The sequence below is a fragment of the Mycotypha africana genome (assembly GCF_025528875.1).
Source record: "Mycotypha africana strain NRRL 2978 chromosome Unknown BDF20scaffold_5, whole genome shotgun sequence".
NCBI lineage: Eukaryota > Fungi > Mucoromycota > Mucoromycetes > Mucorales > Mycotyphaceae > Mycotypha > Mycotypha africana.
In genome coordinates, this window is record NW_026515729.1 from 1,926,693 (window position 1) to 1,954,348 (window position 27,656).

The following is a 27,656-nucleotide window of genomic DNA, read 5'->3' on the forward strand; positions in this document are numbered from 1 at the left end:
GTTCTTGTCTAGAACGAACGATCAAGCATCAGCCAAAAACGGAAACGTGTAGCGGACGAAGTATCGCCATCACTGACGAGGTCGAAGCTGCAAAAGCTAGACGAAGAATATGCACAAAATGAGAACGATAACAGCATTTGGGACATCGGAAAAGTATTAGCTTTACCGACACCAGTGAGGAAACCGACCTATACATTCGGCTCAAAGAAGTCAAAGCGTCCACAGCACCACGAGCGGCAGCTAGCATCATCTAAAACTGCCGGATCTGTCAATATTTTCGCCAGCTTGAATATGGGTGATACAGCACAACAACAGCCCTCCAGATCTTCCTCATCAACGCTACCAATGTCATTTATTGTTAGACCACAGTCGAAGCCTGTCTTGAAAACAACAGAGCTTTCCGAAACCGCAGCTAAAAATAGTAGTAACAGCAACGATACTGACGCTGAGTCGTTGGTGTCGTCAAAAATGTCACCAACAACGCAAAAAGATGGAGATACTACAGCAGTAGCAACAGCACAAATGCAAGTCCATTCTACAGACTCTACAATGATGGCTAGCTCAATTAAACAAACGAATGAAGGCAGGCAGTTGCTAGCCGAAGCAAGCCCTGACACGTCCCCGAACGTTAGCGAAAAGAGACAGTCGGGTTCGCTGAAAATGACCACTGACGAAAATAGTAGACCACAAGGCGTAGATACTATAACTGTAAGCGATAAACGTACGATATTTAGGATTTTCGAACAAGGGGAAGAAATGACTCAAGCTGTTTTTTACCATACTTATGTATGTAATGTATAGCCTTCTTCTCCATCTTTGCCGACTAAGAAGGATAAAGGTAAGGATAAAGCCGATATCCCGCATACTACCTTGCTCTATCCTCCTTCTGTTCCGAACCGCACAACAAAAGAACTGTCAACTGCACGGCTTTCAAGTCAACATTTACCATCGCAAAAAAGACCTTCCTTGAGTCTATCTAAAACAAAAACTATCGAACAACGACAGCAGTTGCAAGAGACACCTCTGCGACAATCACCCCACCATTTATTTCACCAAACGCTTACTGTTCAAGAAGAACGGTTATATTTACAATCTACACCTCAGCGAGGCAATGGTGTTGTTCATGCTCATACTATTTTCGGCGATGATTTGCCATTCAGTCCTATTCGAGGAACCTCTACTTCTGGGGTACTTAATTCGTCATCATCAACAGCAACGCAGAATCATGCCGCTACCAGCATACATCATATATCTAACATTGCATATCCTGACACGCCTATGCTTGCTTCAGGTCGTCTACGTCCTTTTGGCCAACAAACATCCTCTCTAGCATCACCCTCTACAGTCCCTCATACACCTTCTCGATTATCCCATCAACGACCACTACAATCTTCATCAACAGGAACGACTCTCACTAGAGATGAACAAGGAGAAGAAGAAAATGGAAAACAAAAAGGGCGGCAGCTACCGCTAGAGAGGCCCAACCTTCCCAGTTTAGATGATATACCCCCTCCTGATGTATCAAATTTTGTATTAACTTTATCTGAAAAGGAAAAGAATATGACAGTAGAAGAATTTATACAAGCAATCATAGATACTAATGTTCAAAAAGTGAAAGAACGTGGTGAGGATATGATGAAGCAAATCAGAGCTCGATCAGACCAAGTTAAGATACAATTACTGAAGCAGAAAGGACAACTGCGTTGAAATACGACTGCCTACAATGGTTAAATCATTGTTTGAACGTCAAAGGAAAACAAAAAAAAAAAAAGTAAAAAAAAAAAAAGACATCTTTATTCTTCATTTGACGATGAAAAATGAAAACGAGGACCCTACTGCAAATACGTGATACGCACTAACGACTTTAAACCATATTCCATTACTATTACTATTTATAATTCCTTTGCCAATCAATTTGAACCTTTAGTATCTGCATCTATACTATTCGAAATAGATGGATTATTATAAAGGACACATACTCCAAATAAAAGGACAGTTTTATTCTTTACCTGAAGCATTGCTATGATAAGGTTCCTGTTGTTTTTGTAGATGTTGTTGAGAGTGTTGGTGATGAGGTTGATATGGTGGTTGTTGCCGTTGCATTTCTGCAGGGCTGCTGTTATTAGTATTAGCAGGATTATGTTGATGGTGAGGTGCAGGATAACGCATGACCATAGTAGGCGGTGAACTGTTGCCGCCGCCATTACTATGGTGAGGATGTGGATGAGGATGTTGGTAAGGACTATGTGGTTGCGGCTGATGATGATGGAGACGTTGTTGTTGTTGCTGCTGCTGAGGAGATGGAGGAGGATATCCTTGGTGTAAGAAAGGAGAACCGTGGGGTGAGGGTACACCTACCGTTGTGGGTGGCATCTGAGGACTAGGGTAACCATTAGGGGGTGGTGGTGGAACAGGCATAGGCATAGGTGTAGGTGATGCACCTGCCGCTACAGCAGCAGCTATAGCGGCGGCAGAAACAGGGATAGCAGTTTGATGATGAACAAACTGAGGACTCATGTAGGGTGGTTGTTGCATATGAGGAGGCATACCAGGCACATAGGGTGGAGGATAACGGTAAGCAGCGGTAGGCGGGTATCCATATCCATAAGGGCCTGCAACAGTCGGTGAAGGGTAGCCTCCGCTATAAACAATGCCGATATCTTCGTAGCCACCTGTTGCAAATTGGTGGGTAAATTGGACTCGATAGGATTTATGACCAAATGGCCAGGTGGGGCCAACAGAATGAGGAGGAACATCATCAATAAGGAAGCTTGGCCTAAAAGCCTCTGCTAACGTAATTTTCTCATGTGAAGTGTTCGACTTTCTATGTGCATTTCTATTTGTATTAGCTTGATTAGATGATGGAGTAGTAACTGCAGCACCTGGTACAAAAGCTGCTGCCGAAGGATTGGGTTTAAAAGAGGATGCCTTGACATTGAATTTGAAAGTAGACTTGTTTGTATTAGACGACGCTGATTCATTAGACTTCGTAGCCTTTTCATCCGACGAGGATTTAGTTTTAACAGTAGTAGTCTCCTCCTCGATTGCAGTTGCCGCAGTAGGCTTAGATGGTGATTGTGTCGTAGTAGCGGAAGAAGCTGTGGTATCGGTGACAGCAGGAGTAGGTTGAGCCGTTTCCTTGTTAGAGTTTGTATCAGCAGCGGCAGTCGGACTGGTAGTAGCAGCTGTTGCCGAGAGAGTTGATACGGATAATGATGGAGAAGATGTAACTGAAGATGGCGATTGTGCTGGGGTGGATCTTTTCTTCGACAATAATGGTACCAAATCAGCTGGAATTGGGCAGGTCAGTTTAAAGTTTTGATGGAATGCTTTTAATTCAGCTAAGCGTCCATCTTTTTCTTTCTTTTGCAATGCCTGCTTCTTTGCATGAAGTTTGTCCTTTTCCATCATTGCGAAGTATCTAAACGTCGTTGCAATTTCAGCCTCAATTCGTTTGGGAGGCTCGTTACGCAGCTGAGGTAGCGGCAGCGAGAGAATGTTAGGAATTGTTATAAAGGAAATGTACGAAAAAAGAATTCATATACCTTATCACTCTTTTCGTTTGATTCCCTACGTGCAGTTGGTAAGTTAGCAATAGGTGAAGGGTTTGATGGGCCCTTAGGTAAATCTGTCGTCATCAATTTATCCAAAGGAGTGGCCTTACTCAGCGTCTCTTTCTTTTGTTGTTGTACTTGTTGCTGCGAAGGCTGTGATTGTTGCTTGCGTAAAGCTGGCGGAACGTACTTATTGCTATTTTGTGTTGCTGCAGACATAGGGGATGCAGATGACTCACGTACAACGGCGCCATACAAGTCCTCTTCGTCCAGACCACTATCATCGATGGCCAAACCACGTTCTTCTAACATATGTACATTATTTGTAGTGGAGTTTTGAATTTCGTTCGCTATTTGAGTTGCGCGCTTCTCACGATCCTTGAAGTCGGGAGCATTACGATTCAAAGGTGTCGTATACAATTCTTCGTTAAAATCCGTCTTCAAACCGAATAGCTTTTCATTAGCTGAAAATTGATCCCATGATCCTCCCTTGGCTCCCACCTCTGCCTCCAATGATAACCCTATTCCAGATACAGTTGCTGGTGCATCTTCTTCCAATAACATGCCCTCACTGTCATCGCCTGGGAACCATTTATGTAATTCTCTCTCTTTAATGTCTATCTTCCCACTAATATCGGTATCTGTTTTGAATGTATTACGGTCCTCATGCGCAGTAAAATCAACCTGAGTAGCATAGATGTCAATCAAGTCTTTTGAAAATATAAGTAATGTGTTGATAACTGGATTATCGTTTGTCGTTGTTGTATCTTCTTTTGATGCATTGTTATTTTTTTCGGTAGTCATTGTTGTACGAGAACTGTACACCTTCTGAGCGAGCTTTAATGCGACACCTAAATCACCTTCCGTTGAAGCACCGTGTAGGATGCCCTTGAATTTTGTACCATCTCTGACTGTTACTTCGACAACAGAACCCTATTAATAGAAAGAAAAATGAATACTTCTTCTCTCCAATGTAAAATTGAGCGCAAATGGATACTTTACGACCAAGCTACCGAGCAAATAAAGCATACGATCGTGCATTTCTAGGGTAGTATTAGGATCTTGCGTTATGGGCTCACAAAAGCGATTTGAAGACGCGTGATGATGACGATTATTGGTATGGTTGTTGTGCCACTTTTTAACATTGTTAGAGTTTGAGTTGCTGCTTCCCCCACGACTAATTCAATAAGAAATAAAAACGCGTTAATCAGTTTCGTTTTCAAGGAGCTTTCTTGAATACATTGTGAGCATTAAATATCTTTAATATCTTTACTGATGTTGTTTTGATTGTTGTCCATACCCTCCTCCAACGTTATCTTGTTGTCTCTTCCCTTGTGGTTTTGTATAAGACATGTTTTTTGTAACTGACAGCCGAAGTCGTAAGAAGAATGTTCAAATGTGTAATAAAATAGAGCTTTAAAAGAGCAAAATTAGTATATAGAAGAACAAAAAATTAGTCCAACTTCGATCAAAACGAAAATGAGAAAACAATAAGCACGATAATAAGTAAAGGATAACCCGTTAGAGAAAGATGCTTAATTTGAAAAAAATGGGGTGTGGGCATCTTTATATCATTAACTGCCAAGGCACAGTACTTTCGGTTGCGTTTGGGACGATTTCATAATTTTTCTAAAAAATAAATAGACTAAACTTTTGAATCTGTTTTTTAATATTTTTGGGACAAAAATAAATTGTGTTAGGACCCTCTATAAAAAAACTTAGACTTTACTTTTTATGCCTTTTTTCATTCATTAAACTTCATACTAAATGGATTCATTGACTGCAACACAGAAACCGAACCTTGCTAATTGCACAATATAAGCTTGAAGTTTGGTGAAGATCGCTTGATTCTGGTACATAATAATTTAGTTTAATTGAATCTTTAAATTAACAAGTAAATGAGCCTCAGCCAAAAAGGGAGGAAGTTAAAGTTGACATGAGTAAGGTTAAGCTCAACACGAAAAAGCATAAGAAGTATGAGGCAGACTACATGGAGAAATTATCGAGATTTTTCAAAAAGAGGGCTTTCAACTGTCTCTAAAGCAGCTGTGGTATACGGCATACCTCGTTCAAGTGCTTAGAGGCTTTTGGACGAGTTTAACAGCGGTAATCGATGGGGGTTTTTGCATATATCCTATATTATATAAACACGAATTAGACTCACCTTCAAATACTAGACATGTTACTATGATCATAGATTTATAATAGCACCTGTACCATCATGTATTTAAAGACAAGCACCATGTATAACGCTACATTCTTACTGGTTGAGAATTTCAGGAACAAATATTTAACTCCTTCTTTTGTTTCTTTTTGTTTAAGAATAAACATTCAGTTCGCCAGCTCTCCTCTCTGATTTGAAAGATAAGAAAAGAACTAAAGAAAACTTATTTCACACTTCACTTTACATCAACTAACAAGTCGCGTTTACTGAGCAATAAACATACAAACCACAAATATCACATTCACCTGCTTTTTTTCAAGATGCTCAAGAATCAAGGCAATAACGACAAATTACGAAAGAACTTTTTTCGTCGATTATACAGTTCCAATATTTCAATATTTCCATAATCATATTCAATATTTACAATTTAGTGGTAAGTTGTTTACTATATAAAGAATATGATAATTGATGAATGACGATGGTTAATACAAGTTTATATCGCTGGTTGATAATATGCTATAGGTGCGAAGTATATATCCAAAGTAGAAGCACAGTATTGTGCAAACATGGACAAAAGACAGAGGCAGATACGCGGATGGAATTGGATATACTGGTCAAGATAAGCTTTTGTTGGTGGAGGCGTCTTCTGGTAGTTCGGAAGAGGAACTTGATCACGCTCTTGATCATTTTTAAAATTGATAGAAAATCTTGCTGCAACTTTAAACACATACTGGGCGAAATACCCAGATAACAACAAGATGACATTTGGAAGGCTAAAAGTATTTGGTATTCAATGTGTCAAGACAACAACTACAGTGGTCTCGGTGTCAACACCTGATTGTTGCTGTGGTATTCGCTAGTTTTAACTATAAGATAAAAGGTAAAGAATAACACAAGAGAAAATAAACACGAAAGCTTAACGAAATCAAACCACCGTCTTTATTTCTCTTTCCAAAACAAACTAAGAGAAAAGAAAACTAAAATTACTGCTATTAATAACGACTTATTGTATTTGCTGTCTACGAAAGGATTGTATCGGGATATATAGCTGACACTGATTTATTATGGTCAGACAATACTTAGTGAATCAGAGGTTTCCGTAAAAGAATAGGTCTTCCCTTTAAGTGGATAATTACTCGTCCATCCCAGAGCGGATTGATTTGTAATGTGCTATCCTGGCAGATCCAAGGTGATCATGCAGCTACATCTATAATCCAATATCTATCGGCCACCAGTTGTGTAGCTCAGATACTGTGGGAATGATTATAGATGTTAGCTACGAAGAGATATTCGTGCGTGGTGTTCTTTTGATTGCGTGAACAGTTGTTGTATTAATAAAGAGTAATTGAGCCTTTTTATCTCCAACCATACTTTATTTCCGGAACAGGGAGCAGTACCGCGACCTACTATATTCTGTTTGTTGAATCAATATATCCTACGAGTACATATACCAATCCTGCTATATACCTAAACGTCATATAGCCATAGATAATCTAAGTAAAATATATTTCATAAAGATAACCTGTTCAGATCTTATGTGAGGTAGCTAATCTCACATAAGAATTATCCTTAATCCATATTCGTTTCTTATCTTATCTTTATTTGTTATACATTTGATCTAAGGTTCAAATGTATGCAATCGAACACACCGCTTACCAAACGGGAACGAAGATATGAGCAGTACTCATATCTGAGATCAAGTTTTATTTTACATTTCGTTAGACGTTTTGAGTAATTTACTCATATAATATTGTCATCGTGCCTCAAATACGACATCAGCATCAATGAAAAGGCTCTATGCTGTTTGTCCAGACAGTCTATTGGCAACGTGTCCTATGCTAATAATCTCGAGATCTTCTTTAATGTTTTTAATTTTGCAAAATTCGGATATGAAACGTAAGGAAAAAACTATACTTTGCTTTTAGAACCTAATAACATTAACAAGCATCTGTTGCTCAAATAGCCTACAAGACTTTTCCAGAACCCCAGCCAACTCTAAGGACATGTTCAATTGTGTAATACACACAGATGGCTTTGCTGTAACCTTTTTGTTTGTCCGTTCCCGTCAAGAAAAAAGTGCAACAGCTACACTCACTCTTGAGGATTTTACTCCTGCTGCAATCAACAAGTATTTCATGCCGATAGCTGTAGATCCAGGACGTAATGAGATATTCACAGCTATAGTTAGTTACAACACAGATATGCATCAAATTCGCACATGTAGCACAGAGGAGCGCGCTCAAATTTCTGGATATAACAGACGTGCAAGGGTCGTAGATGAAAAGAAGGCTGCAACTGGCATTAAAGAAATTGAGACCAATCTACCGACGTGCAGACTGTTCACTCCGAAATACAATATAAGCTGTACCTTCCTTATGTATTGAGACATATCCAAAGCTTACAAGAATTTTATGGCTTCAACTCTGCCAAATTCATATTTAACGACTAACAAAGCCATCAAAGAGCTGACGAAGAGCTCGCTAGCATGCTTCTGGGTGGGAGCAAAGAATATAACCCCAGAAAAAGAAAAAAAAACCAACAAGAATAAACGGCGTAAAAGAAAGTTGCCGAGAGGAAGCAAGACAACGAAGAGTAAGGTGCATGCAAGAAAAGCACAGAGGGCTGCAGAAAGGAAGGAACGACAAGAGAAGAAGTTAACGATCAATGTAGAAGCAGCTGCGCAAAAAAGGTACGCATTCAGAACGTCAATCGTAAGTTATGTTGAGAAGAATGCACGTGCAAGCTGGTTTTAATTTGATGAACACCTTTTTTGTAGGTCTGTAACGGCTGCCTGGCTAAAAACATGAAGGAAGTGAAGGTTGCTGATGGATCGTCAATTTACGGTACCAAAGCTTGTAACGCTTGCGGTATCGTATGGCAGCGCGATGTGAATGCAGCAAAGAACATGCTTCATATTGCAAATTCCATATGGAACAGCAATGGTCGACCCGAAATCTTCTGTCGATATTGCCATAACGAAAATGGTGCCGCAGGTTCTCTGGAACCGACGGCTTAAAGATCTGTACGCGTTTAGGTGAGTCCATCTTGTGAAATTTCTCACTGTACGTTTCTGAAGTTTTTATTAACTGCTGCTTGACGTTACTACATACTCAAACACGGTAGATATTCTGTGCTTCGGCATAGTATATTTACCGTTTGAGTAAGAGTAGGTCGCACATTTGGCATTGAGCATTTTGACAGAAAAGGTATAATCTGAAAAACTATACTTTTCATCCAAAATAATCTCTTAAACTAGTCTAAATTTTAATTGTAAGATAGTCTCAATTCGATAGCGATTTCGTGCGAAAGTCAAAAAACATTATGTTGAATCGCACCGCCAGAAAACCTAGGACAGCTACGCTTGAATTGGATGTATGCGCCCGCGATAATTACACCTTGATCGTTCCGTTATTCCCTAGTTTGCCTCTGATCATCTTCCCTTTTTCCCTTTGTCCCATTAAAGGTTTTTTAATTCCCTCACACTTTCCTTGAACCTCCCCGGGCAATTTTGATAAGTATTTATCTGTGTGCTCATTGGGTAAAATTTCTCTTTAAACGTATGTTGAATCGTACTTAAATTTTTCCCTCGCTTGTCGCCACTAGAATTCAATCTCGAAAAATCAACAAAAGGAAACCGCTCGTATTGCCTTTTATAAGAAGGGCTTTATAGAAAATCATGAAAGTATTTTAATGAACTAGTTATCTTATACCTCACATATAGAAGAATTTATCATATGTACTTATTCTATGCAAAATTTCATTCAATGTGAAATGCACTGAAATATGGAAAACCTACTTTATGCACTGTCCTCCTACTGAAGGAAAATCATCTGATTGGGTCACGCTATAGTCCGGCTCGGATTCTCTTTATGCATTAACAAAACAGACAAGCTTGTTTAAGGAGAAGGAAAGAAAAATGTGGGTGAAATAGTGTATCTGGCGATCCAAAAGCTGCATTTGGTTAACCCTTCCTTCTCATCATATCACAGGTAAATAAACATACAACAATCCATCCATCCATATCGTTATCAATCTAACCATTATATACGTATCGCATGAAATAATCATAGTATGCCTCCTAAATTCGATCCTAACGAAGTCAAGATCATCTATCTCCGTGCCACTGGGTAAATGTTCATACAGTCATATCGCAGTCTACAAATTGTCAAAACAGTTCAGCATTGAATTAAACTAACACATTGCATTTACAAATCTATTCCTATTTACGATAGTGGTGAAGTTGGTGCCTCCTCTGCTCTTGCCCCCAAGATCGGTCCTCTTGGTTTATCCCCCAAGAAAGTTGGTGAAGATATTGCCAAGGGCACCAAGGACTGGAAGGGTCTCCGTGTTACTGTTCAATTGACCATTCAAAATCGTCAAGCTCAAGTTTCTGTTGTCCCCTCTGCTTCTTCTTTGGTCATCAAGGCTCTTAAGGAACCTGTCCGTGACCGTAAGAAGGAAAAGAACATCAAGCACAGCGGTAACATTTCTTTAGATGATGTGATCGAAATTGCCCGTACCATGCGTTTCAAGTCCTTGGCTCGTGAATTGTCTGGTACTGTCAAGGAAATCTTGGGTACTGCTTTCTCTGTTGGTTGTACTGTTGATGGTCAAAACCCTAAGGACCTTTGTGCCGCTATTGATGCTGGTGAAGTTGAAATTCCTGTAAGTCTTGAATTTGAAGCCAAAACATTACTAGGCTCTCTCTTTTAACATTTTCATTTTATAGGAAAAATAATCAACTCCTCAACTCACATTACCAAAAGCAGCATTATACACTTCATGGTATAAGAGCAGCAAATCAAATAACCAACGCACCTCAAATTTGCAACCCTTTGTTTCATTTGTTTCTACAATTAAATATATTCTGTTTCTTTTTGATGTAAAATAAACGTAAAAAAAAAGAAATCAGGCTTTTTAGGCATGCACACGATATTGTGAACAGGAGACCTGAAAATAACGAAATCTGCACTGACAATGACGACGACGAAATTTAAAGTTTTTTAGTTTTTCTTTTCAAAGTTCATTGGATGACACTAGATCATGATTGATAAAAATGGGGTTCGAATATCTTTGTACTTCTCAATATCTTTTCTTCAGTTCTTCCAAAACTGAACGTCTCTCTTTCTTATATCGAATTACATTCTTTGTCTTTAAAGTAAGATACCATGAAAAGGACTCGCAAAATTGACGAGGAAGCCCAAGCGTTATTAAGACATAAACATATCAAAGAAGAATTTTACGAAAGAAGGTTCAGATTTGACAGTAAAAGTGCTCTAGTGAGCTTACTTTTACTATGCATCATTTTCTTTCTAAGCATATTTAATTTCAAGCACTTATATAATCAAAATAATAAGCTCGATTCAGGTACGAAGCATACTACTTTTCGATATCTGCTTAAATATTTCAGTATATACTGATATTTTTTTTCTGAAGGTGCAATATCTCACTTAGTCGTGGGCAGTAAGGGAGCAGTGGCAGTTGAAGGGAAAGAATGCTCGGAAGTAGGGCTTGACAGTAAGTTTTAATGGCAGAACCTGCACAACTTTCATTCTTGTTTCCCTTGTTGTACTCACACCAATACGAAGTTCTAAAGAAGAATGGAAGTGCTGTTGATGCCGCTATAGCATCGGCCCTTTGTATAGGTGTTATTAACAGCTTCGCAACAGGTAATAGTCATAATCAAATGATGAAAACAATACCTAACCCTATGTTAAACTTGTTGTAATTTAACATTATAGGCATTGGAGGGTAACCTTATATTACTATTCCTTTTTAATTTTCGCTGAGCCAATACATAAGATATTTGTGTTCATTGTCTTTTGCTAATTTTTGAATAGCGGTGGATTCATGCTTATTCGAACAGCGAATGGAAGTTACGAACATATTGACTTTCGGGAAACAGCACCAGCCGCAGCTCACAAAGACATGTTTAACGATAATCCAATTGCAGCACAAAGGGGTGGATTAGCGGTAGCTGTGCCGTAAGTCTTGTCTATATTATGGTCTTAATAAACATACACTAATCATAATTGATTGTAGTGGTGAAATTAGAGGCTTTGGTTTGGCGCATCAAAGGTAATATAAAAAAAATATTGTAAGTTCTTCATAACCCATTAATAATCAGACTGAAGCCAATGGCTGAATCTCGCACTCATACTACTAGGCATGGAAGGCTTCCTTGGAAAGACCTGTTCGATTCGGCTATCCGGATAGCTGAAGACGGCTTTGAAGTGACTGAACATCTATACAGTAAATTAAAGGTAAGGAACCTTTGTACTTTCTTAGGTTTCGGTTTTGACGTATACGTCAAACTTATTATTGTCATCAATCTCGTCATCATGCAATTGTCGTTATAGAAATCGAAATCATGGATTGAAGAGTCACCTGGATTTGCAGAAGTATTTGCTCCAACTGGTTTTATTGCCAAACCAGGAGAAATAATTAAACGGCCCACGTTAGCCGAAACCTTAAGAACAATCGCTGCTAAAGGCGCGGATGTATTTTATAATGTAAGCAATACTATTAAACCCGCCTCCAGTCTAATCCATAACTGTTTACTTAAACAAATTATTCTTATACGGACCTATCATAGGGATACATCGCTGAATCATTGGTCAATGCCACGCAAAATGCAGGTGGTATTTTGACCTTAGACGACATGAAAAATTATCAGCCGATCATTCGACCTGTCATTCAAACTACCTATCATGGTCGTAAGGTGATTACTACATCAGCACCTACAAGTGGACCTGCTCTTCTGGGTATTCTCAATTTGATTGAACCTTATTATTTTAACAACACCATTAATGATGCAACGATATCAAATTTGACGATTCACCGACTGATTGAAGCTTACAAATTTGGGTTTGCATTCCGTTCAGAGTTGGGAGATCCCAAGTTCACAGGAAATGAAAAACTTCAGGACCAGATCATCACCAAAGAATGGGCTGACAATATCAGAAGCAATATCACAGATGTAGGCTACAATCTGTTCTCTCAAAGAAATGTATAACTTTTTTGAATTACTCATATTCATCGATATTTGCTAATGTTTTCGTAGAATACGACGCATGGCTATTTATATTATAATCCAAAGTACGATAACAGTGAATCTCATGGCACGATGCACCTTTCCGTGATTGATAATTCGGATCAAAGTGCAGTAGCACTAACATCGACCGTAAATCTAATGTTTGGCGCTAAATTTATGGATCCAATAACAGGTGTAATATTAAATGATGAGATGGATGACTTTAGTATTCCCGGTGTACCTAACAATTTTGGATTATACCCAAGTCCTTACAATTTTATCGGTAAAAATTTTCACAAAGTACTTTTCTTAAGTGAGCTTTTTCAAGTCTTGCATACTAAAACCAAGAGGAAACCATCTTTTTCTTCTTAGCACCTGGTAAAAGACCATTATCTACTATCACTCCAACTATGTTAGAGGACGAGAATCAAAATTTGGAAATGGTTGTCGGTGGCTCTGGTGGCTCTCAAATCTTAACAGCTACACTTAATGTCATTTTAAATACTCTTGATTTTCATTATGAGAATGTATTCGAAGCAGTAAAAGCACCTCGGATTCATCACCAGTTACTACCAAACGAGATCCAGTTCGAGTCTGGATTCAAAGAAAGCATTTTGCAAGGGTTATCTCGAAGAGGACATTCTGTAAGTGGTCACATTTTTCAGTAGAACGGTTCAGTTAACATTAGGTATCAAAGCTGACAATAACTGTCTAATATCACTTTTCATCTAGCTTCGAAATGTGAGGGAGACAGGAACTATTTCTGCCGCACAAGCTATTCGCAGATTTAAGAATGGAACTCTTCATGCGGCCAGTGACCCTAGAAAAGATGGTATAGCTGCTGCTTATTAAGCAATTGAAGTACTAAGTAATTGCTGTTGAATTGTATACTATCATACAATTAATAAAACATTATATAAACTTGGAAGATTCTCGACAGCTATATCCGTTTCCAACCTTAGTGCTTGCAAAAACCCACCTAAAGGAGGATACCCCATAATCCAAATATTCCTGGTTGTTACAATTTCTCATATGTAAATGGAATGAAAAGAAATAAAGATACGATCAGTTAAAATAAGGAACGATAACAAAATTATAGGAATGCTTACATTAAGCGGTAAAAAATCAAGGAATACAAAGCACACAAGAAAAAAGAAGGTCAGCATATAACAATATGCCAAGCTTCGCAATAATCAGCTCTTACAAAGAACCATATTTAATGTATTTTATCTTACACTAGAATTGGTCTTCTTCAGTATCAATCTTACGGCGTCTCTTCGTTGGTAAGCTTGGTTTTAGGACGGCGGCAAAATTACGACTAAAAAGCCCAAAGTTCGTAAGAAGGTTCACTTGAGATTATAATACATGTAACTTTTTGCAAAGTAATTAGTTCTTCTGAGTGAAAATTCGAGAATTTGCGTAATGAGTCAGCATATGCAGATCTACTTGTGAATATGCCTCCTACTTTAGGTCATCGTATACTACCGTGCCTGGATAGCAGTAGTATGCGTCGTGTGTGGCTAGACAGTCATATAATTTGTGAAATAGGAAGAATGAAGAACACGGCTGCAGGCATGCAAGAAACCCGCTTTTTCAAAGGCTTTGAACAAGGTTTACCGTTAAGCAACAGAATTTGACAAGATGCAACAATATACCTTTAAACATATGCAGTTTTCAGGCCAAGATTTTTTCAAGCCATGCACAGGAATTTCTTGATCGTTCTCCAATGTGACATGCTATTTCTTCATGTGCAAATGTTTAAACTGCGCCGCATTTTGAGAATGGGTGTCTAAATTTTTTTGACAAAGGAAAGTACTTCTAGTTGAAACCAACGCGTGCAAAGCTCAGCGTGTTTGTCATTCTTTTTTCCTTTTTCCTTCCCTTCACCATTCACCTTTTTCTTCTCTATTTAATCGTATCTATTGTACAAAAACAACAGAAAAAAGGCGTTTTGTCACTTTCTTTTCACTATTTTTACTGCCTGATCAGCCTTAACATTTCGTAATAACAAGCTAGCCATTCGTTACACTCAAGTCGATCACCACTAACAAGTAACTAGTACAAAACTTATACACATATCGTTCTATTAAGTTTTAAGGTCATGCCGCCACCACAACAACGAGGTCGTCCTCGATTAACGGAAGCAGAAAGGAAGGCTTTGATTCCTTCTTCCACTATGGAATTCGCCATTCAACGTCGTTGGGCTGTTACTATTTTCGTATGCCTGCAAGCTATGAAAATTGCTGATGTGTTCCGACGCTTCACAGCAGCATATCCAGAACAATATGAAGGCTTAGTATTAAAATGGTGGATGCTCGATGCATTATATTTCATCATTCTCCATATTGCGAAGATACCTTGGTTACAGTTTACACCCTTGAAAACAATTTTTTTGATATGTGTCATGCTTGTCACTAACTTTATCCTTCTTGCCGTGCCTTATGTAAGTGTAAATTTTATAATGAAGGTTTCTCTGAGTGAATGCTTTTGGGATATTAAACTTCTAATGACCATTGATAGCAAGGTGCTGGTTTGCAAGCATTGTTTACATTATTTTTTGGTAACTACCAGTTGATAAAATAGTCAATATGTAGGGATGAGGACAAACAAATTCCAAGTAGCTAACATTTGTTACATTTTCTAATGAATAGGTGACTCTTATAGTAGACAAACGGCAGTTTCAAAAGCAAAGCCTGTAAATGTCAATGATATCGTGTATAACTCTTCACACATCTTGGGTCGACACACTGTCCATATTCTTCCCTATGGGTAAGCAAAGAAATTAGTTTTGGAGAAAAAAAATAGTCCTGACATTATTCAATTTGATCGCATACGATCAATCTAGCACCGCAAAGTTGAATCCACATGACGAAGTATACTGTCTACCTACCTTAGATCCCACGAAAGAAGAGGAGATTTATATACCCATCATTCTGAACAATACTACGCCGCGTACTGTCAGCATATCTCATTTTGACTTTGATACGAAAACTAACACGGTAGAAACTTATTCTGGTCGAGACCTAATACGCGCTACAGAATTTGAACAGGCAGATCAAGGAATTCAATATTATCACTTGCGCATCAAAAAGCCAGGTGCTTACAAACTGGATAAAATTGTTGCAAAAGATAACATGGATGTTAGAGTTTATCAGCAACAAGCACTAGTATTTACCTGCCCGTATGCCCAATTTAAGCCCAAACAACATCAGTTGAATAGCATCACCGATTATTGTACGGGAGACACGGAACAATTGCAGTTGGAAGTAATGGGTGTTCCTCCTTTGAAAGTTAACTATAAAAAAATGACTAATGATGGAACAGTAAATCCCTGGTATAACGATAAACTACTTCAGTTGGACCGTATTCAGCCAGAAAATTTTGACTCACCTCTACTTCGTACAAAATCGCCAAAAACGCAAGATCCATCATTCTTCAGTACATCAGCCATGAGCAAGCATTTAGGAAGTAACCATAATCTTGAATGGGCTGCTGTACATAAATTAGAAATCAACCTCAATATGACATTTGATACAGCATCTACGCAGAAATATTTTCTAACTCGTGTCATTGATGGCGTGGGCAATGAAATCGATTTGAGTGATGTCAGTTCTCAAAGCTTCCAAGTTCATCCTCGCCCAGCTGTTCGATTTCAATGCAGCCAAACCGATCCTGTCAGTTTATTGATTGGTAGTAAATCAGTATCTTTACCTTTAAGTTTAAATGATGGTACAGGACCTTTCTCATTAGAATATGAGCACGGCGGTGAAATACGTCATATTAAGCTTAATGACCAAGCACGTTCCATTGAAGTTCATTCTCCCGGCGAATACACCTTAAAATCAATCCGTGATCGTTATTGTCCTGGTGATGTTTTGTTCCCTTCTATTTGTCAAGTAACTCAGCCACCTTTGCCTACAGTTAAGGTACAAGGCACAGCTATTCCTTCTGATTGTAATGCAGATAGCGAAATAGGTATGAAGTTTGTTGCCGAATTTTCAGGCGCTCCTCCCTATGTCCTTGACTATACAGTTGTCAAACACGGCGGTAGTCTGTCAAAGAAGAAAATCATTGAACACAAACGTGAAAGAATCGATCGCTCTCGTCATATCTTTTCTTACTTCCCCAGTTCAGCAGGTGATTATACTTATGAATTCAATGTATTGGATGATAAGCATTATAAGAAACGACCCACTGGTATACAACCCTTTAAGCAAACCGTCCATCCTCAACCTGATGCTTACTTTACAAAACAGCATACATCTGTTCGAACCTGTCTTGGCGAAGACGTAACTGTAGACGTTCAGTTGCGTGGTACTGGTCCGTTTAAGCTTAGCTGGACTGTTGATGATCAATTATATGCAGATGTCGTTGAGAAAGAACGCTATACTATCAATTTGCCACCGTTCGATCGCCCTGGACATCATGTCATATCTTTAGTGGACATTCGTGACGATAATGGATGTGTGAAACAATTGGAAGCTCGTGACTTTACTGTGGATGTACGTCAAAACCGTCCTACTGCTTTCTTCTATACCAATCAAGAACTTAACGAAACTGTTCGTACTGTGACTATCACAGAAGGATCTACGGCTAACTTACCACTTCGTCTGACTGGTGAAGGCCCTTGGAAAGTATCCTACCGTAATGTGGAGATGGGTGACCGTAGTATTGTCAAAGAGCGCTTTACTGATCCCAACGCTGTCGTAAATGTTCGCCATACGGGTCATTATGAATTATTAGAGGTTGAAGATGCTATTTGCAAGGGTGATGTGCTACCGCCTCAATATTTGGTTCAATACATGGATAAACCCACCTTGGCCATCGATGAAAGTGATTCTGCCAACAAACGGGTTTCTCTAAGGCTATATCAACGCCGTGCTGTCTGTCAAGGTACGACTGATGCATTAGATATCCTGTTCACAGGTCATGGTCCTTTCTATTGCAGTTACAAGGAATATAATCAAGGCTCTTTTAATTTCCGACCAATCGGTATTGAAGAGGTACATACTCCTAATGAACTTGTGCAAGTAGCTCTCAGAACTGGCGAAGCTGGTGATTTTAAATATGTCTTTAGCAAGATTTCTGATCAACTCTATACTGAGCCTTTCAATTTGGAAGGCGGTGCTTTGACCGTGGAGCAAACTGTCCATGCTATTCCTACTGTTAAATTCTCCAAAAGTACTATGAAGAAGGACCGTAAAGTTTGTGTTGGTGATACACTTTCTGGGCCTGATATGGACTCCATTGAGTTAGAATTCACTGGTACTGCTCCTTTCACTGTCGACATAGGCGTTCATCTTGAATCGGAATTAACTGGTCGTGTTATTACTCTCGAGAATATTACAAGAAAGAATTACAGACTTCGACTGCCGGACGAGTTCTCGACAGCCGGCACTTGGGTCATCAACTTACTCAAAGTAAATGATGCCAACGGGTGCGGTGGCAGCATTCCTGTGGATCAATCTGACCGTCAATTATCCTTCCAAGCCTTAGATATTGCTGCCATCCAACCAGTAGATACATGCCGTGATATCTGTGTCGGCGATACTGTTGATTTCAGTTTGATGGGTGTCAGCCCTTTTACAGTTCAGTACAAGTTCAACGATCGTTTGGAAATGATCAAATCTCATGGTTCAAAATTGTCTATGATTGCCGATAAACCTGGTAACATCACGATTATGTCCGTGGGTGACCAAAGGAATAAGTGCCGATCTTTCCCTAAAGATCTAACCAAGCAAATCCATGAAGTACCTTCTTCTTATATCAGTGGTGGCAGAGAAATTATTGAAAGTATTCACGAAGGTAACGCTTCTTTTTTCTTCGATGCCAAGTATATGATTATTTGAATGTATAAGACCCTTATTTTGCTAATGTACTACTTTATCATCTTCTTTTACATAGGTGACATGGTTCAAGCCGTTGTTGACCTTTATGGTACACCACCTTTCGATTTTGAATGGCGCCGTAGCCGATTAATTTGGGACGAAAAGAATAAGAAACATTATAAGGGTGAAGTGCTCGAGAGTCATAATGTCTACGGTGTACAGGAACATCGTTATTATATCAACACCTCGGTCGAAGGTATCATTGAGGTAAAGCATCATGAACGTTCTGAACATTTATTTATTTCCATGTGGAGCATTTATTAATAACTCTCCTTCTACCTTTAGATTGTCAGCATCAAGGATCGCTATTGTCAATATCCATTTTGAATAACTAACTGCATAAAAATTCTTTTTTAATCTCTATACATATCAATATCACTTTTATAAAGACAGATTCCTTTGAAAAGATCCTATATATCTCTTTTAACTTACTAATGAACGAATGTTATTCACATTTTTTTTTTCCTGGGTGCTTTCCCTGGGGGGATTTTTCTTTAAACTGGCATTTCATCGCCTTCATCATTTACAAGAAATATGTCGTGTTATTTGAAAAAAGTCCCAAAATTCCTTTACCATAAAACATAATGTTTGGGAAGCGCATTGAATTAGTACAAAGTTAGTTCTTCGATAAAATGGTGAAACATACTTAGGACGTGAACGCTGCACTTTGCTTCAGTTTTATTTTTTCACTTTCATCAAGCTTGTAAAGAACCTTTCAAACATTTTTTTCTTTTAAACGAGAAATTTCATCAAACGAAAAATAGATTATTGTTGTAGAATAAAGTCTCTTATTACAAATAGCCCTGATTGAAAATAACCTTTTAGTATCCGTAGGTGGAAACTATTACAACATTTGGACTTTCATGTTACCCTCCAAAAAAAAGTGGTGCTTTTCAAACCAAAGGATGAGTATCTCTTACGGAAAAATAAATGAAGATTCGAAAGTAACAAAAAGGAAAAGACATGCACATTATTTTACTCTCTTTATTTTATAGAAAACGAGATGGAACACTACATCTCCTCCTTTCACAATCACGCAATGCTTCTCATGTCTTGCAGTGTTTGCTAATAGTATGATAGAAATTGTTGTTCATCTCTTCCCCCGCCCCCTGTAATCAGGAGATGATAAGGAACGACGTAGTGAAGGAATAATAAGATAGATCACATAAAACTGCTTTTGTTGTTGTTACCACGCTGTATCAGTAATCAATAGTAGATAACAATAATTTCAGATGAGTGATAAGGGTTGCTACAAGACCTACCTATGAAGGTATTGTAGACCACAATTTTATCATAGTTGTGTATAGCAAGTGAATACAAGCTATTCACCATTATTATTTTGATACGAAGCTGATCGGATCAAGAAAAGACGTTTGTACTCGCGGATGGCAAAGAATAAGCTGAATTAGTCGTAAGGTACTCCATTCACATCGGCCAACGATTTTCCAAATAAGCGTAAGGCTTAAAACTCAACCTCTTGCGCTGTTGTGCAAACTTAAAATTAAACAAACAAATTGTGATATTGACGTTTTTATTGGAAGGCCACCATATATGGTGGGTGGAATGGGCGAGGTATTTCACGATTTTAATGTGCTTATTCGCTGCTCAGCAAGCCTCTTATCTAATACTTTCTTTATGAAGAATTCCAATAAATCAACACAGGTTTTTGCATCTTCCAAAGAGTCATGACCATCTGTACTTGTTTGGATGAACTTTTTCAAATGAATGGAAGCCAGCTGCCGTAAACTCATACGGAAAGGCAAACCTTTATAATGTGGAAAGAGCTATCGAAAAAATCATTAGTGATTGTTCATCTTCACGATGCGTAGCATATGTAACCGACTTTACCTCTGCTGTATCAATAATGTTGGTATGAATTAACCTCATAGCATTCATGTCATTTTCTAAACCATGACCCAAAATAATCGTATCTCGATCCACAAACTTGAACACCTCCTTTCTCACACTTTCCAAATCATGAGAAGCGCCCTTTAGCGTTGCAATACCACTGTATACTGTATTCAGATCAATAATCATGTTGGTAGGTAAGACAAGCTCATCCAATAAAACTTGACCATGAATATCCACCATTGTCAAACGAATCAACTCTAAGCCTCCTGTAGTATATCCCATTTCACAATCCAAAGCAACAATATCCTGACGCTGATCACTGTCAATCCTTGATGGCGCTTGTACAAAGGGTATCTTATAATGTAATTTTTCTATGTTATCCTCTTTATAGATATGAGGACCTCTTTTACATCCGTTACTCGATCCTGATTTTTCGTCACAACAAGCATACACTTTTTCCTTTGATCCGTCTTTGAGCTGTTTGAAATAAGGGTTTCTATAAGTATGATAAACACAGGCATTCATATCAGCGGTATCAAGGATGTGTTTGACAGTGAATTGTTGATGGCAACGATCACATTCTTGCACCGTGCCTACTCCACTTTTATCAATTGAATCTTGTGTTGCTACTGCTGTTGGTGCTATTAAGACATCAGGCAAAGGATAGTTCATTTCCTTCAACTTCTCTAGTGGTGCTATGCATTCAGAGATTCGTTTGATCCAACTTGTGTCAGGTTTTAGTGTGGAGGGATCGACCCATTCACCGTCTATGCCAATATCGTTTTCATTAGTACTGACAGGTCTTCTTTTCAAATTCATCAAGGTATTGGTGGCCAATTGTTTGTAGCCGGCCAAATTGGTGGTGAATTTAAATATTTTTTCCTCTTGAGCCTTTGCGTGTTCAGTAGCTAATGCAGGTTTTGTATTAAGCAGAGGTTGATAAATGCGAACAAAGGCTTCATACAATTTAGTGACGATAAGTTGCCGAGTTTTTAAGGGAATACTGGTTTTGACGTTGGGTAAAATAGTCGGCGGCCCACCTGCTTGTGAAGCACTGGAAGTAGAGGATTTTGGAAACTGAACAATGCAAGTTAGTTCAATGCTCGTAGATAGGTACATTAATCATAGCAGGAGTATTTTACAGTGGGTTTATGGGCGATGCGTTTGTTTTTTGCTTCAATGGTATTAATATTGCCAGTAATAGCATTTACAACGCTTTCTAAGGACGGCTTGCTCATAGTCGCCGTTGGAGCAGCCGCTGATATGGGTTTAGCTGTTGGCTTTACTATGACATTGGGTGTTTTTTTAGCCCACGGTGTCCTTTGTGCGTTCAACGTTTTCGTGGAATTATTTCCATCTGAGGCTACTATTTTTCTTTCTGTTGTTGCAGACTGTTTATTCGTAGTTGCTTGTTGGGCTAAAACAATAATAAATTTTCTATACAGATATAAAAGAGTGCTTTGTCTTCTATTTATTTACCTAGACTGCTACTTGGTATCAAAGAAGGAATGGCCGTATTGGAAGTGATGGCTGACATGGCAACTTTGTCAACCCTTTTGTGAACAACGTTAGTAGCTGTGGATCGTGGTTGATGAGCGTTTGATTCTGCTGTAGTTTTAAATCGTTTTATGAATGTCGTTTCTGCTAGGAGAGAAGAAACGTGGATGTAAGGCAAATTTATATTAAACATGAGAGAGGAGAAGAAGAGAAACTGAATAAACATCTTATAAACAATTTATAACATGACTAATAACAATAAAGCCTTCATTATCATTTCATAAAACTACTGAGTACCTTCTGACGAGTCATTATCCCCAATACTATGAATGGGTCTCTTTTTTGAATGCGAATAAAAACATGGATTCCGAGAACAATTTGGGTAAATTGGACAGGGTATATTTTTGAATAAACCTAATGAAGGGAGCATATTAATATGAAGTACAAAAGGGTAAAGAGTAAGGAAAATAAATAAGAATGCAGTAAGATTGAAAAAAAAAAAAAAAATTAAGGAAAGGGAAAAGCCAGAACTGGCCTTTTTTTTCTTTTTTAATTTATAGATTGTCCCGCACTATAACTGTGCACGGTCGTTCCTCCAAGCGACAGTCTTTTCTGTAAATGAGCTGGCCGATCGTCCTCCAGGTTGCCACCTCCTGTCGTGGTATCACTATGGCTGCGAGTAATCGAAGCCAATCCATTATCATGGACTGTCTGCCGCTTTTTACTCAAACTGTTGCTCGTTAGTGCTGTTGAGCTACTGCTGCTACTTGAAGATGCTTTCCTCCAATGTTCGACTTCCACTAAATGATATTTCACGTTGTCTCCCAAATTAAAAGGATTCGTTTCCGGTTGACCAGCCACAGTGATGTTTTCTTCGATTGCCGTGATTCTTGCGATGAAATACTCTTTATATTCTCTTTGGAATAATAAAGGATTGACATTGTTAGTGTCCTTCAAAAAATAGTGGGGCGAATTGATATTGAAAGCGGCCCAAGGATGTTGTGACGCCACTGTATCTTTGTTGCTATTACTGTCTTTTCTCGCAGGCAAAAACAAAGCTACATCTCCTACTTTGAAGTGGTGAATAGCAATCTTATCACTGTGATTATGATGAAAGGAAGCGTGTAATCGATTGTATTTCTCGCGTACAGAACGATATTCTTTTTTATAGCGTTTCGCAGATTCATACGTATCTTTCATCTTGCGCATCACACGCAAAACAAACTTTTGCAGATGGATAGCGGTAGAAAGTTGCAAAACCTGATTCCAAACGATAGTGTCATCATCATAAGGAACTAATTTCTTCTGCAACACGTTTAGCTCCTCCTCTTCCATAGGTAACTGAAGCTGATTCACAAATTCAAATATGACATGTTTACGATAATCTTCTAGACGCTCAGCCATTCGACTTGCAATCGTCCGCCATTCATTATGTTGATCAATTAGATTGGTGTAACCCTCGGTAACTTCAGCAAGCTCATGGGTTACTTCTTCTAAATGCTGTTTGGTCATGTCATATTGATGTTCAAAGTGTTCTAAATTTTCTTGAAATTGTCGGATATAAGATTCTAGGTGCTCGGCTGCTGCTAATGCTCCACCTGCTTCTTCTTCTGTCTTTATCATATTCATGTCACCATCTTCCGAGGTTCTAAATCGCCTCAACAGGTCATAGATTGCGGAGTCTACTAGCTGCTTCGCTTGTTTGATTTGCTTCAGTTCTTCATCTTTGAATTCCCAATCATCTTGGGCACGCTTTACCATCTCCCGTGTTTGCTGCTGTAGCCCTTTGATTGCCTCCAATGCCTTATGCTTCTCTTCTAAAGCATTAAGTAGCTTGTCTACTTCCGTTTTATTATTTTGTTTCTCCTTCTCTTTTTCATGCTTCAATTGATCTAATTCTTCTTTAAGCTGTTCAATCTGCTGTTGTGCCTCCTGCTTTATCTTTTCTATTTCTTGCTCGTGAGCTGCCTTTACTGTTTTTAACTCAGAAGTATGCTCAATTTCCAAATTCTTCTTCATGTGTCTCTCCTCTTCCAGCTCGTATTGTAAATCGTTGATCTTTGCTCGGAAATCCTCTTCAGCGCTTTGAATGCGAAAGTCAGCTGATTTATCCTTGTTTTTAAGTTCGTTCAAAAAGCTGCGACGATGAGATTCGAATTCATCCTTTTCATTCTCAAGGGACTTGATTAAATCATTGAGTCGCGTTATTTCATCGGCTTGTTCTTGCTGTTTTTGCTCAAGGAGAATTACATCTTCTTCCGCCTGCTCCAGCTTGTATTTGAGTTCTCTGTTTTCAGCTTTGAGTAGGTTTTCCGAATGATCGTCATCGTTTGCATTTTCATTGTCGAGAACGGAAAACTGGGAAGAAGAAGACGTAGACGGCGTGACATGTTTTTGCTGAATGATAGCATGGAGTTGGTTTGGCTGAGCTTCCTCTTCCTGTACATTACCGGCGGCATTGATTATAATGGAAGGTTTCAGTTGAATTGAAAATTGCTGCTGTTGGCTGTTAAAAAATTGCTCCTTGATTGATGATAAGAATTGATAGCCCATTTCGTCCACTTGTTGGACCATTCTGTTAATCAGCTGTAGTAATTCTAACGGTTTTCCTTCTTCATCCTCATCATTATCCTCATCCTCTGCTTCACTGTCTGAGTCTCGCTTCGTGGCTGCCGTAATTGTGGCTTCTGATCTATTGGAACCTCTGCTTTTATTGCGAGCACTGTTCGTCCATTGCGGAGAGTTGGAATATACTTGAGTAATAATAGAAATGAAGTCGGCTATATCCCGTTTGTTCAACTGTTGAAGATATTGCTTCCTTTTCGATTGTTCTGTTTCTTGTGTTTCATTTTCATTGTCTGCAACTAAGGGTATTCCATGAATGACATTTATATCGCATTGAGAAGGAGGGTCATTTTCCAGTAGTTTTGATACATTAAAAGGCGTCAGTAATTTAGTGATTTTGTGTCTGAAATAGGTCCTTCTATTTTCTTCCTCTGTTCGGTATTGAGCTAAAACATCTGCTAGCAAGTTTGAATTAGATACTAGCAGAGTATGGTATTCCTTTCGGCGTACCAATTCAATCATAAGAGCTCCATAAGAGAATAAAGTGTTTCGGACATATTCCAGGTCCATTTTACTACGATCATCTTTGTTATCGTATTTCCGCTTGAATTCATTGAGATAGTGAAAATGTTCGTCTACGGTAGGTTGAATAGTCCCTGCATGTCGTTGAAATTCGGACACAACTGCCATGTTACGAATAAACATGGCAATAGAGTGTCGTTTAGATCCAATCAAGGCTTTCGTTTTCTCTCGAAGCGTCTGTTCATAAGCGGCCATTTTCGGTATATAGTCTTTGATATGGATTTCTGCCAGGTGATAGAACGCATCTAATATCCGTTTTGCTGAAGAGGGAGACATGGATAGCGATGCATGCCGGTTGCTACCATTATCAACTAAGCAAGAGTTGTTGATAGCAGTGAGAGTAGATGCAGATGGCGTAGTATTATGGTTGGTTGATGACGCTGATGATGATGACATAATACTTGCTGTGGCAGCACTATTAGTATTAGTGGCTGTATTTGTATTTGTATTATTACTTGAGGCTGAGCTGATGGAAGCGGCATAATTGATATTGTTATCGTGAATTGATAAAGAGGCAAACAAAGCAGATATAGGTTTGTCCAATATACGGCTCATCTTATCATAGACTCTTTTCAGATCTCTCTTTGTTTTATCTCGTAAATACATTAGCTTCTGTTGTAAAATACGTATATCAGCTAAAATACTATCCAATTCGTACAGTCTTTCACTTTGATTTGCTATCTGTTCACGGAACTCCTGTTCATCCAACTGCAACTTTAGCATCTCATCTTTTAGCACGCTGATATGATATTCCAAATAGTCGCATAACTCAGCCGTATCTTTTTTGACTTGATATATATGATCTTGATCAATAAAACGGTATAAAGATTTCTCTTCTTTCACTTGCTTATTCGAAGACGATGGTGAGGGTAGTAAATAATTTGCTATACTGGGATGAATCTTAACATGCCTTAAAATAGTCAAATCATTATCCACGGAACTAAGCAATAATGTCTGCCTATATAGTTCTTTTTCTGCAGTAGCCACAAAGGATTTGATACAAACTTCTGATAACTTCCGATGGTCTTCTAAATTAGTCATAGCAACGTTGAGTGCCATACTTTGCAATTTTTGTTCCTGAATGATAGAAGATGAGAGTTGGGTATAGGAGTTTACTGCTTTTGTGAGAGACTAATGCAAATGCTGGTAAGTAACAAATATTGAGAAAATTGTTGAGTCAAAGGTGAATTATACCTGACAATAGGAATCAAAGTTCGAAAACAATGATATGAATGCATTGCAGGCATCTGTCACTGACGTCCTCTTTAATGACGTAGATGCCTTCAGCTGTGATAGCGTAGCTGCACCTTTATCACCTTCAAATGGTGACGGAATAGGCTGTTTTGGGTCAAGCAATGGAGATTCTAAATCTAATAAGGCTTCAATATCTTCATCAGTGGCATTCAAATATCTACGATCATAACAAAATATAATGTATTCATCCTAAGGAAGCACGTATTAACATCATCTACATGTAACAAAATGAAACGTTTGTGGGAGATATACTTTACTTTGCCGGTTGATTCAAGTATGTCCTTCAAATTCTGTTGTCGAACTAATTTTCCAAAACTTGTCATAAGAATTTGATCCTCAACGAAAACACCGCAATCAGCTTCGAAAGCTTGTTTTAAATCGTCTAGTCTAAAGCCAAATGCGTCAAACGAGGAATCAGTTTCGTCAATGTCACAGTCAAGTCATCAGAGAACAATAAAAAGAATAAAAAAAACTTGGGTACTTGGTGAGAAAATAACCCTTTCTTCCTTACGTTTTAATACTGCTTTTGTCGAAATGCCATTGTATAGGTCGACCAGTCTCTGCTCTATACACTTTCATAAGGGAAAATTATATTTGATCTATATTTATGTATCAACAAAAGAAGTAAAATGGAAAGATATCGACGGAAAGAAGTCAACAGCATAAAAAAGAGTAAGAAAAAAAAAATCACGAGTACACTGAAAAACGGATTGCATTAAAAGCGAGACCCTTATCTTTTCTCAATTAATCAATCGCTGATTGGTCACGCGTCTGGGGTGAAAAAAATGACGAAAAGTTCAACTCAGCTTGTGCTGTGGGGTTACAACCATTTGATTTTTTCAGGTACGAGAACTGACAGCATTCATCCACTCAAATAAAACAAAGAAAAGAATAGTATCTCTTGAGGACCGTGACACGTTCACCTCTTACCTCAGCAAATTTAACATTTAGCTGTTAGAACATTAAGCTCTTTGCCACATAAAGCTTGACATGCATTACAGAAATTAGAGCTAACGTGTTTTATTCAAAGATTTTGACATGAACCAACTGCACTACAAAATTCTATTACATTTTGCAGTAATACCAGTGGTGAGATTATCAAATCGTTCGGTCTTGGTAGAATTTATTGCAGCGTCTATTTGCGGTTTTCTTTTCCTCAAATCGCAAGTAACGTACAAGTGGTATGTATTTACACGTTTTGTAGATAAAGATGACGGTATATTGTTATTACTTATCTTTTGGTGGATGGTTTTGCATTTGATAGGAAA

At 38.4% G+C, this 27,656-nt stretch overlaps 8 protein-coding genes across 8 annotated transcripts; 5 read left to right on the forward strand and 3 right to left on the reverse strand.

The window, feature by feature from the left end:
• Position 1: 1 nt before the first annotated feature.
• BDF20DRAFT_529717 (uncharacterized protein) lies at positions 2–1,853 on the forward strand. Its single transcript, XM_053075678.1, has 2 exons — positions 2–708; positions 829–1,853. The coding sequence occupies exons 1-2, from the start codon at positions 292–294 to the stop codon at positions 1,705–1,707; spliced, it is 1,296 nt and encodes a 431-aa protein (XP_052936699.1). The 5' UTR covers positions 2–291; the 3' UTR covers positions 1,708–1,853.
• Positions 1,809–4,774, reverse strand: BDF20DRAFT_529710 (uncharacterized protein). The gene is made up of 4 exons (XM_053075676.1): positions 4,557–4,774; positions 3,546–4,487; positions 2,010–3,474; positions 1,809–1,936 (listed from the first exon to the last, which is right to left on the reverse strand). The coding sequence occupies exons 1-4, from the start codon at positions 4,593–4,595 to the stop codon at positions 1,911–1,913; spliced, it is 2,472 nt and encodes an 823-aa protein (XP_052936700.1). The 5' UTR covers positions 4,596–4,774; the 3' UTR covers positions 1,809–1,910.
• Positions 4,775–7,706: 2,932 nt separating this feature from the next.
• Positions 7,707–8,380, forward strand: BDF20DRAFT_940829 (uncharacterized protein). The gene has a single exon (XM_053084790.1). It carries the CDS (start codon positions 7,722–7,724, stop codon positions 8,100–8,102), a length of 381 nt encoding a protein of 126 aa, XP_052936701.1. The 5' UTR covers positions 7,707–7,721; the 3' UTR covers positions 8,103–8,380.
• A 1,303-nt stretch (positions 8,381–9,683) lies between these two features.
• BDF20DRAFT_974919 (60S ribosomal protein L12) lies at positions 9,684–10,780 on the forward strand. Its single transcript, XM_053085068.1, has 3 exons — positions 9,684–9,845; positions 9,951–10,383; positions 10,448–10,780. The coding sequence occupies exons 1-3, from the start codon at positions 9,790–9,792 to the stop codon at positions 10,454–10,456; spliced, it is 498 nt and encodes a 165-aa protein (XP_052936702.1). The 5' UTR covers positions 9,684–9,789; the 3' UTR covers positions 10,457–10,780.
• A 106-nt stretch (positions 10,781–10,886) lies between these two features.
• BDF20DRAFT_913271 (gamma-glutamyltranspeptidase) lies at positions 10,887–13,603 on the forward strand (the record flags this gene model as incomplete). Its single annotated transcript, XM_053084047.1, has 12 exons — positions 10,887–11,085; positions 11,173–11,235; positions 11,307–11,387; positions 11,460–11,469; positions 11,559–11,702; positions 11,761–11,796; positions 11,885–11,981; positions 12,078–12,230; positions 12,314–12,697; positions 12,782–13,034; positions 13,124–13,395; positions 13,484–13,603. 12 exons carry the CDS (start codon positions 10,887–10,889, stop codon positions 13,601–13,603), a joined length of 1,812 nt encoding a protein of 603 aa, XP_052936703.1.
• A 1,249-nt stretch (positions 13,604–14,852) lies between these two features.
• BDF20DRAFT_835729 (uncharacterized protein) lies at positions 14,853–18,966 on the forward strand (the record flags this gene model as incomplete). The annotated part of the gene is made up of 6 exons (XM_053078871.1): positions 14,853–15,194; positions 15,272–15,311; positions 15,403–15,520; positions 15,597–18,556; positions 18,656–18,846; positions 18,925–18,966. 6 exons carry the CDS (start codon positions 14,853–14,855, stop codon positions 18,964–18,966), a joined length of 3,693 nt encoding a protein of 1,230 aa, XP_052936704.1.
• A 1,250-nt stretch (positions 18,967–20,216) lies between these two features.
• BDF20DRAFT_819137 (ribonuclease H-like domain-containing protein) lies at positions 20,217–21,609 on the reverse strand (the record flags this gene model as incomplete). The annotated part of the gene is made up of 2 exons (XM_053077435.1): positions 20,217–20,423; positions 20,488–21,609. The coding sequence occupies 2 exons, from the start codon at positions 21,607–21,609 to the stop codon at positions 20,217–20,219; spliced, it is 1,329 nt and encodes a 442-aa protein (XP_052936705.1).
• A 760-nt stretch (positions 21,610–22,369) lies between these two features.
• BDF20DRAFT_530265 (uncharacterized protein) lies at positions 22,370–27,079 on the reverse strand. Its single transcript, XM_053075679.1, has 5 exons — positions 26,900–27,079; positions 26,646–26,770; positions 26,329–26,577; positions 23,177–26,265; positions 22,370–23,086 (listed from the first exon to the last, which is right to left on the reverse strand). Exons 2-5 carry the CDS (start codon positions 26,709–26,711, stop codon positions 22,537–22,539), a joined length of 3,954 nt encoding a protein of 1,317 aa, XP_052936706.1. The 5' UTR covers positions 26,712–26,770; positions 26,900–27,079; the 3' UTR covers positions 22,370–22,536.
• Positions 27,080–27,656: the final 577 nt, after the last annotated feature.